The following is a 10,894-nucleotide window of genomic DNA, read 5'->3' as shown; positions in this document are numbered from 1 at the left end:
AATGCTGGTGGTCAACAAAAGAGGTTCAAAGACTCTCTCAGGGCAAATCTTAAAAAAAGTAGTATAAACACCGACAACTGGGAAACACTGACCTGCGAGCGCTCCAGTTGGAGAACAGCCTATACCAAAGGTGTCATGGGCTTTGAAGACACTCAAAAGGACAAATGTGCTAAGAGGAAGGCACGCTTGGCAAATCCTCACCGTGATCAACTCCCGCCCAGAAACCTATGTCCCCACTGTGGAAGGATGTGTGGATCCAGAATTGGCCTCCACAGTCACTTACAGACTCGTTGTTAAGACCATGTTCATGGAAGATGATCTTACTCAGCTACGAGTGATCGCCAAAGAATCCACTCAGAGCCAGTTTGTCTTGGGGGAATCTCTACGACTTCTTCTGGTGCCACTCCAATATAAGATTTGGAGCCACAGGGAACAACACCCTGTTGCGTATGTCTTGTCAGGAGGCAGTTGGAGGATGGATGGCGGCGAACAAATTAAGGTTGAATCCTGACAAGACAGAAGTACTTTTCTTGGGGGACAGGGTGTGGGGGACTCCCTGATCCTGAATGGGGTAACTGTGTCCCTGAAATACCAGGTGCACCGCCTGGGAGTCATTTTGGACTCACAGTTGTCCATGGAGGTGCAGGTCCATTCTGTGTCCAGGGCAGCTGTCTACCAGCTCCTTCTGGTACGCAGGCTGAGACCCTGCCTGCCCGCAGACTGTCTCGCCAGAGTGGTACATGCTTTGGTTATCTCCTGCTTGGACTACTGCAATGCGCTCTACGTGGGGCTACCTTTGAAGGTGACTTGGAAACTGCAACTAATCCAAAATGCGGCAGCTAGACTGGTGACTAGGAGCAGCTGCCAGGACCATATAACACCAGTCCTGAAAGACTTACATTGGCTTCCAGTACGATTCTGAGCACAATGTAGATTAGGCTGAGAGGGGGTGAAGTGTTGGTGCTGACCTTTAAAGCCCTAAATGGACCTCAGCCCTGTATACCTGAAAAAATCTACAGGATTGGAAAAAAATGAATCTGAACAATCAGTTTGTTCAGAAGCACCCTCCGACAAGGGCAAGCAGTACATGTAGGTTTTGGGTTTTGTGGAATGAAAGCATGAAAATATGCTTAAATAGATATCATCGTCTCATTTCAAAGCTTTACTGAAATCCACATTGAAGAAGCTGAATTTCAGTGTTCTGTTGCAAGGTTTTATGGGATGCTATCTATTTGAAAAGATAAAGTGACGAGGAAATGGGACGGACAGGCTAAATATTAGAGTTTAGCAAAGGAAGAAAGGATTTGCTGAAGAGAGTTGGTGCACTTGAGAATTATCTCAGCTTATCTCATCCTCACTCACTGAGTCTGGGAATGGATTGTCTATGTCCAGTTCTGGCACATTCAACAGATACTTGTTTTTATGGAAGGCTCCCACGTCTTTCTCTGCCATTCCTACTTCCCATATGGGAAAATCAGGAGCCGTCTTTAACCAGTAGTCTTCCATGGGACTTTTTCCAGTGAACCACCACTCCTAGGAGAAATAAGGAAACAGGAACTGCTCAGAATGTTACTTGAGAGAGTCCATTTGGGATAGAGAGAGAGGAGCGGAGAGGAATCCATTCATCTTTTGCCTGGTACCATCTCTGCACCCTAGAATCGTGACACAGTTGTGAAAGAGCCACTTTCTGGCCAGCACACCACTCCGCTAGGTGGGAATTGACAAGGAACATAGCCAGTGCTATTTTTCCAGGGAAAGAGGTGTCAGAACTCACCATGAACTTCTTCCTTGCTGGGACTGAGTTCTGGCTGAAAAAAAGGTTCCGAGCATACCACATGGAAAAGAGCAGGCTGTGCAAGATATGAAGCCACTCTGATGTTTAATCGTGTGCAATTGAGGTTTTTTAAAGTTGTTGCCTTTTTATTAAGAAATACAGATCAGTCAAAATTCCACACCAGCCATGCCATTCTGTATCTAGTCGTCTCCCAGGAATATTGGTCCAATCTCAGGATTGTCCCATTTATATCTATATCTATATCCCCTATTTCATTTACTCCCAATCTGTTACATACCACCATGTTATTCTTGGGCATTAATAATAATAATAATAATAATAATAATAATAATAATAATAATTTTATTATTTATACCCCGCCCATCTGGCTGGCTTTCCCGGCCACTTTGGGCGGCTTACAACATGTCTAAAAACATAATGAAAACATCCTTTAAAACGACCCTAAACAGGGCTGCCTTCAGATGTCTTCTAAAAGTCAGATAGTTGTTTATTTCCTTGACATCTGATGGGAGGGCATTCCACAGGGCGGGCGCCACTACCGAGAAGGCCCTCTGCCTGGTCCACTGTCCATTGTCCCTGGAGAAATATTTTTTACTGACTGGCGATCTCAAGACTTTACCTTGGTAATTTCCAGCCAGGATTTCTCCAAATGGTTTCCATACATCTCACTGTCCTCAAATGCCTTCTCAAGGAAGCTTTGGCTGTTTTCGTCCTGCCCAAGCATGAGTTGGACGTAGGCCTTCATATGGTAAACCCTGGAATAGTAGACGGGGCTTGTGGAGCACTGCGTAATTGCTTGTTCCAAATTCTAATGGGAGCAATAGGAGAATCATGCCAGGCAGAGTCAGAAGGACGGCAAGGTTGAATAGAAGAAGGAGGTTGGGAAGCGAAGACAAAACACGACTTCTCCCTTTTTAGTTCGCACAAGATAGGGAGCCAAACTGCTGTCCAAACCATGGCTTGCGATGAAGCCCTCACCTCACTAAAGACAAACTGTAGCCAAGGTTTGTTCTTGGATGCAGCCCAGGGTTAGCGAGGAGATAGCGTAACCGCAGGTCACAGCTCAGGCAATAAACCTTGGCTTAGATCAGTATGGCAAGGAGCAAAAAGACCCAAGGAGAAGCAATATAGCCCATCCCAGAATCAGCTATTTGGTGGCTATTATCTTGTATTTAATGTGTTGCAAAAGTGTAGTCTCAAAAGGCTAAGGGAGACAATACGTGCTGTGACTCCTATCTTTTGGCGTACTGTAAAGGTAAAGGGACCCCTGACCATTAGGTCCAGTTGTGGCCGACTCTGGGGTTGCGACGCTCATCTCGCTTTATTGGCCGAGGGAGCTTCTGGGTCATGTGGCCAGCATGACTAAGCCGCTTCTGGCGAACCAGAGCAGCGCACGGAAAAACTGTTTACCTTCCCGCCGGAGAGGTACCTGTTTATCTACTTGCACTTTGACATGCTTTCAAACTGCTAGGTTGGCAGGAGCAGGGACACTTGAGACAGAGGAAATTTCCAGAGCCCACCTCCAAGCCCTTACTTTTGTGATCTTGTTGCGCATCTCACGAGCCTTCCCAGGCCTTTCCTCGATATATTTTCTCAGCAGCAGAGCCTCACACTCCACAAACTTGCAGAATCCATGGTTAGCATAAAGCGACGCGCTCGTTCTCCTCACCAACCTTCTGGCCTGTTCAAACAGCTCCATAAAGTCATCCCACTCTTGAAGTCTGCCACACCTGTAAGACGGAGCGATGTCAGTTATAGGTCAAGAGGAGAGTCCTCTTTCTAAAGCTGTAGACTCTAAGCTCCAATTTCCAGCACAAAAGGACAATAGATCTAAAATACTGTCAGAGGTGGATTTAGGGCAACGCGACCAGATTCCCCACAAAGAGTTCAGGGGCCAAGTGGACGCCTTTCCGCCATATTCCCAAAGGCCAGTAAGCACTTGCTTTGAGAAGGGGGCTACAGCGCGAGGGTGCTGACATGTCTTAGAATCCTCCCTCCTGCTTCCCAAAGTCCAGTATGTGCCTGCCCAGCTTAGGGAAGGAGCTGGGAGGGCTCTAAGAACCTCCTAGAGCCGCTGCACCTCCTACCCAAAGCCCAGCGCCCTGCTTACTATGCTTTGGGGAGGCATTTAATAAGGGGCACATCAGATTATGGCCTTGCAGAGGGTGCCCTATTACCAAGGTCCACCCTTGATGCTGTGATATTTCTAAGGCTGCAAGTGCCTTGCATTATATAATAATAATAATAATAATAATAATAATAATAATAATAATTATTATTATTATTATTTATTATTTATACCCCGCCCATCTGGCTGGGTTTCCCCAGCCACTCTGGGCGGCTCCCAACAAAACACTAAAATACAGTAACCTATTAAACATTAAAAGCTTCCCTAAACAGGGCTGCCTTCAGATGTCTTCTAAAAGTTTGGTAGTTATTTTTCTCTTTGACATCTGATGGGAGGGCGTTCCACAGGGCGGGCGCCACTACCAAGAAGGCCCTCTGCCTGGTTCCCTGTAACTTGGCTTCTCGCAGTGAGGGAACCACCAGAAGGCCCTCGGCGCTGGACCTCAGTGTCCGGGCAGAATGATGGAGGTGGAGATGCTCCTTCAGGTATACTGGACCAAGGCCATTTAGGGCTTTAAAGGTCAGCACCAACACTTTTAATTGTGCTCGGAAACATACTGGGAGCCAGTGTAGGTATTTCAAGACCGGTGTTATATGATCTCGGCGGCTGCTCCCAGTCACCAGTCTAGCTGCCGCATTCTGCTTAGTTGTAGTTTCTGGGTCACCTTCAAAGGTAGCCCCACATAGAGCGCATTGCAGTAGTCCAAGCGAGAGATAACTAGAGCATGCACCACTCTGGCGAGACAGTCTGCAGGCAGGTAGGGTCTCAGCCTGCGTACCAGATGGAGCTGGTAAACAGCTGCCCTGGAAACAGAGTTGACCTACGCCTCCATGGACAGCTGTGAGTCCAAAATGACTCCCAGGCTCCGCACCTGGTCCTTCAGGGGCACAGTTACCCCATTCAGGACCAGGGAGTCCTCTACATCCGCCCATCTCCTGTCCCCCAAAAACAGTACTTCTGTCTTGTCAAGATTCAACCTCAATTTGTTAGCCGCCATCCATCCTCCAACCGCCTCCAAGCACTCACATAGGACCTTCACCGCCTTCACTGGTTCTGATTTGAAAGAGAGGTAGAGCTGTGCAACCGAAAAGGGCAACCTCAAACACTGCCCCTCCAAACAGAGTGGCAAATAAACGTAGTACTGTATTGCTCCTAGAATAAGTGGCTAGAAACATGGAAATTAGTGTACGTTGCTTAAATATTTTTCAGTCTTTTTCACCCACGACATTTTGTTTCTTTCTAAGAAACAAGGCAAGTATTGCAGGGACGCCATCTATGGGGCAGCCCCCCCCCCAATTCTTTCTCTCTCTCTCTCTCTAATTTTTATTAGATTTTCTGTTATGCAATTTAAAAAACTCGTTTTACATCCTTAAAATATCAATGACTTCCCTTCTTCTCTTTCCATGGTATTTTGCATATCATAAATCCCCGCATATTTTACATAAACTATACCATTCAGTATTTCGTCATTGCATCCATCAAAACTTATTTACACTGTTGAATTTATCTTAATGCTGTCAACATTTTCAAGTGTACACAGTTTCCTCCCATATATTCCATAAACGTTTTCCAATCTTCTCAAAACGTATGTTCTTCTTGTTCTCTTATTCTATATGTTAGGTCTGCAAGCTGCACATATTCCATCAGTTTAAGTTGCCATTCTTCTTTGCTCATTTTCCATTTTGGGGTTAACAAAACATGGGCCACAGTAGTAGCATACATAAATAAGCTTTTCTGACACCTGGGAATTTCAGTCCAAATTATCCCCAACAAAAAGGACTCTAGTTTTTTTTTGAGGGGGGCGTTGAAAAGTACTTTTAAACATTTTTTTTCAATTCATTGTGGATTATCTCCCAATACTCTTTTACCCGTTTACAAGTCCACCACATGCAGTCTTAAGGTTGAGATGAGAAACACCAAGTGCTAAACTTTACCAAATCGCCAGAGAAGAATACAGGCCAAGCATGATGCTGTTTTGAGACATAAGGATGCAGTTCATTTGTTGGTTCAAAACAAAGTCCAGGCAGAAGTCAAATGACTTAAATGAAAAACCTGCAAAAGGAAAGACACCTGTAAACAGGCAGCCTGCCTCTGATCAGAGCCCAAGTCTGAGATTACCAAATGCCCAAAAGCTATGGCAAAATAATTGGAAGACAACTAGTTTGGAGAAGGACTCAGCTGGACTGCTCACTGATTGTTGATGGCTTCCCATGGGAGCTAACAATATGTATTGATTATCAGTAATTGTGGGATGTGATACATAGATAGAGTACAACATGCAGCGCTCGAAACCTGAAGCACCGCATCTGCGCAGGCGCTGGTGCAATCTGGCGCTTCTGCGCATGCGCAAGCGGTGAAACCCGGATGTAACCTGTTCCGGTACTTCCAGGTTTTCCACAGTCCACAACCCAAAAACACATAACCCGAAGCATCCGTAACATGAGGTATGACTGTAGTTCCGCGTGTATATACTTTGTAACCTAAGTCTGCCATCAGGGATCCATCTGTGAACTGAATGTGTGAGTAAACTTCTTTTATAATACTTTACACAAGATTGTGTTGCCGATCGAAAGGTCGGCGGTTCGAATCCCCGCGGCGGGGTGCGCTCCCGTTGCTCGGTCCCAGCGCCTGCCAACCTAGCAGTTCGAAAGCACCCCCGGATGCAAGTAGATAAATAGGGACCGCTTACAAGCGGGAAGGTAAACAGCGATGTCACGCTGGCCACGTGACCCGGAAGTGTCTCCGGACAGCGCTGGCCCCCGGCCTCTTGAGTGAGATGGGCGCACAACCCTAGAGTCTGGCAAGACTGGCCCGTACGGGCAGGGGTACCTTTACCTTTACCTAAGGGGATTACCAGGAATCCTATATTGAGAAGCTTAAATAAGCTCGCAACAAGCTAACCACTGTATGTTTAAAAGGGGAATGCACTCTGCTAAGTAAAGGGACTTGCTAAGTTAGGAAGGATATTCTTAAACAATATATCCTCTCCAGCCTCCCTGAACATTCCCACAGTAATTGCAACACATGTTTGGAGCATGCCTGCCTGCTGACCTGTGGCCCCTTCTCACAGGTGTGTGTGTTTGCGTGTGTTTGTTGCACTGGCTAAATTGTATATTTAAAAAGAAAAGAAAATGTTTATTTGGTTTTTCAAATTAAAGTTTTACAATCACATATCCAACATACATCATAAAATTAGATTCCAAAGAATCTCCTGGACTTTCCTCCTCCCCTTTGTGGGTCCTATTGTTAGTCACTTTCCTCCTGCATCTTTTATTATAATCCAAATCTTTTACATCTCCATTATATCCAAAACCCACCATTAAACTACAAGTATTATTCCAATCCACAATGGCTAAATTGTATATTGCAGGGTGTGCAGTCTTCTGGTTTAATGGGAGGACACACACATTTTTGGGTCACACAAAAAAATATGGAACATGCAGAAATGGCAAAACCTACCAGAAAAATAAGAAATCAAGATAACAAACTTTTTGTAAAAGAATGGAAATGGTTTATTGAATATTGACAAACAAATTGTAAACAGATAAGAACACCGGCAAGATTATTGTAATAACCTGCAGTTTCATAAGGGTATATATTTAAAGCAGATAAATAAATGAACAAATTAAGGTTAAGTTGGATATGCAGAAAATAAATTTAAGGGACCGCAGAAAGAGGGGGAAGGAGGTCAAGTTTTGAAATGTTAAAATGACTGTAAAATTATTGAAATGTATAAACCTGAAAATCATAAATAAAATCTAAAAAAACCAACAGCAACGGGTAACACAGGGCCCCTCCTATACATACAGTCTCACGAGGAATGAAATAAATGTATGGAGTGCTTTTTTTCTGGGGGTATGCAGGGGTCCGCATACCCTAAACATTCTGTGAATTTAAGTTTGGCCTCATTGAGGGGCAGTATTTCAATATGAGTAGGAAAATGAGAGTACCCCTAACGTTTTTTTTTTAATAGAAAAAAGCACTGAACGTATGGATTTCAATTCTGAAATTACCGTATTTTTTGCTCTATACGACTCACTTTTTCCCTCCTAAAAAGTAAGGGGAAATGTGTGTGCTTTCGCTGCGCAGCGCTCCCTCTCGCTGTTCTGGCTTCTGGGATTCAGAATATGATTTTTTCTTGTTTTCCTCCTCCCAAAACTAGGTGCGTCTTGTGGTCTGGTGCGTCTTATAGAGCGAAAAATACTGTACATCCTCTGCATTATGAAATTCCATCGTGAAATTCAGTTGGGACATTCCAAGTATTCCCCAATGCAGAGAGCCGGCCCACTCATGAGGCAGGGTCATGCACCCACCTCAGGCAGCGGAAGTCCATGTCACGGGTGATTGAAGTCCCGGCTGAGGACGTTGGGACTGGGGGCAAGATGGCAGGGTGGGAGCAAGAACGAGAGTGCAGAAACCAGGAGTCTGAGGGTCAGGAAGTAAGGAGTCACAAAGTCAAGGGTCCGAGGGTTGAAAAGCAAGGATTCACGAAGCCAAACACAGCAAGGCAGGAACTGTATTGCTGTGGCAAAGAGCCGAAGGGAAATGCTGACCTTATATCCCTTCCTGGCTCTTGTCACCAGGTGCTGTGAGTTACCATTCAGCCTCACCTGTGAGGCCACGCCTTGCCTCTCTAGAACAAACTTAGGAAGGCCCCAGTCCTGCAAAGCCCTACTGGTCACAGGGCCCGGCTCCTGCACGCACTCCTGACAGTCCAAGAGGCAGCACTCTGTCTGCCCCACTGCCTCCGTAGTCCCGAGGGAGGTGTTGCCTACAGAAAATGCTTTTCCAACTTGAAAACATACCCTTTGGTACAAACCTCATCCTTCTTTTCCTTTAACCAACTCCTTACCAGCCTTAATAGCTGTACATTTTGAGACCATGCTTTCCAGTTACAGTGGTACCTCGGGTTACAGACACTTCAGGGTACATACGCTTCAGGTTACGGACTCAGAAATAACCCAGAAATATTACCTCGGATTAAGAACTTTGCTTCAGGATGAGAACAGAAATCATGCAACGGCGGCGCAACGGCAGCAGGAGGCCCCATTAGCTAAAGTGGTACCTCAGGTTAAGAACAATTTCAGGTTAAGAATGGACCTCCAGAACAAATTAAGTACTTAACCCGAGGTACCACTATACTTGCTTCTTTTCTTTGGCATTCCTCTCTGTTTTCTTCTTCTCAAGGTGCCTTGAGAATGTTTTGCTACAAGGTGGGCTATCAATGTTTCCGATAGCTGCTTGTTTCTCGGAGGTCACACACAGTGCTATTTTTCTAGAAAAAGAGGTGCCGGAACTCACCACGAACACCTCCCTTGTTCTCTTAGAATGGCGCCCACCTGAGAGGTGTCAGAAATGAGTTCCAGTGAGTTCTGGCTGAAAAAAAAGCCCTGGCTTTCATCCACATTGTGATAAGCGCACAGTTCTTACCAGCATAAAGCATGAGATCAAGACAGCCGGTCACAAAGCAGGCCTGCCCAATGACATTATCATCTCGCATGGATAAGTCCTCCAGCCAGCTCAGCACATGCACAGAGTCCTGGTATCTAGAGAGAAGCACAAGCAAAAAAAAGTCTCTCCAGGCAGTTCTGGTAAGGTACTGCAGTTCTTCCCAAGGCTGGCTTGGTTTGTTGTCAAAACTGTTAGAATTCCTGCTCCCTGATTGCAGTCATGGGAATGTGTGCAGGGCGGCCATGTAAACTGAGGCTATCTGGGGGAGTCACTTTACCGTTTTTTGAGATCTTCCAAGTTGAAGTGCTTGCTTGGTTTTCGAACAGCTTAGTTCTCGAATGTTTTGGCTCCCCAACACCACAAACCTGGGAGTGAGTGTTCTGGTTTGCAAACTATTTTTAGAAGCCAAACATCCGACAGGGCTTCCATTTGGCTGCAGGAGGCTCCTGCAGCCAATCAGATGCCACACTTTGGTTTTCGAACAATTTGGAAGTTGAACGGACTTCCGGAACGGATTCCGTTCAACTTCCAAGGTACGACTGTATATTGCTTGCTGTTTGGAATAAAATCTTTAATCTTCTCACTCACTTGTGTTTTATATTACTTCTGAGTCTCATTTTAAAAGAACCACCTTCATTTGGCAAGACATTTAGTCAACAATGGGAGATGCACGAGGCAAAGTACCTTGTCCTGAGAAAAAGAGCGTTGAAAAGGTCGTTGAGAACAATGCAGTCGAGTTTGGGCTTCTTCAGTTGCACACACAGCTCGTGTGCCCGGTAACCTGAAAAGAAAGCAATGCATAACATTGCCACTCTTTTGATCCCAAAAGTCGTATTTGGGAGCCGGCCAGCTCACTTACCAAGCTGGACAGCTAAAGGCAAGTTCCCCAAGCAGAGCTTCATGTAGGCTAGTGACGTTGCCAGCTTAGCTATGATTAAGAGCTCTTCTCCAACAACTCGAAGGTGCGCGCTACGTTGGATAGCCATTAACTCATATTTCATCCATTCATGCTGGTAGCCCATCAGCTGACAGCAGAGTGAGAATTCCATGTAGGAGGAGATTATCTATGGCGATGCAAACAATAAGACAAGTGAACTTTGTCACCTATTGAGAGCTCTCGATCAGACAGCACTCAAAATGGATTTAGGTAGCAGCTTGATAGATCAGAAGCCCTCTGAATTGATGCTGTTCTTCCCTTGATCCTTTTCATTTAAAAAAATAAATAATTTTTTATTATTAAAATAATTCAACATTAATACATACATGTTACGAATATACAAACATACATTTCATACAATCCTTAAGAACATTCATACATACCCACACTCAATCCCACAAATACTTCATTTCCCCACCACCATCCCTCACCCCTCACCCCACCCTTGTGATAAACTTCCAGTCTACTCAATTGCAATTCCTTTCCACTTCTATTACTTTCTTTCACATACTTTTAAACCAATTTTCTGCTTCTTTTTCTGTTACACATTGTTATCCATCTTATTTAGTATTTCAGTATTTAT

General features: G+C 44.9%; 1 protein-coding gene across 2 annotated transcripts in view; it reads right to left on the bottom strand.

Annotated features, from left to right (window-relative positions):
• Window positions 1-1,147: 1,147 nt before the first annotated feature.
• Window positions 1,148-10,894, bottom strand: part of ADCY10 (adenylate cyclase 10) — a 70,360-nt gene continuing 60,613 nt past the window's right edge. The window contains exons 29-35 of one of the 2 annotated variants that reach the window (XM_053391342.1): window positions 10,234-10,438; window positions 10,059-10,155; window positions 9,354-9,469; window positions 5,858-5,975; window positions 3,330-3,525; window positions 2,415-2,603; window positions 1,148-1,533 (exon numbers count right to left, since the gene is read on the bottom strand). In XM_053391342.1, coding sequence (XP_053247317.1) covers window positions 1,339-1,533; window positions 2,415-2,603; window positions 3,330-3,525; window positions 5,858-5,975; window positions 9,354-9,469; window positions 10,059-10,155; window positions 10,234-10,438 — 1,116 coding nt within the window. In that variant the 3' untranslated portion in view covers window positions 1,148-1,338. Of the gene's footprint in view, window positions 1,534-2,414; window positions 2,604-3,329; window positions 3,526-5,857; window positions 5,976-9,353; window positions 9,470-10,058; window positions 10,156-10,233; window positions 10,439-10,894 lie in introns of those variants that run through there. The other variant, XM_053391343.1, reaches the window with a different exon arrangement.

Source organism: Podarcis raffonei, chromosome 6 (genome assembly GCF_027172205.1).
Source record: "Podarcis raffonei isolate rPodRaf1 chromosome 6, rPodRaf1.pri, whole genome shotgun sequence".
NCBI classification, from domain to species: domain Eukaryota; kingdom Metazoa; phylum Chordata; class Lepidosauria; order Squamata; family Lacertidae; genus Podarcis; species Podarcis raffonei.
The sequence above is the reverse complement of the archived record's forward strand: the minus strand, read 5'-3'. Positions and strand labels throughout refer to the sequence as shown.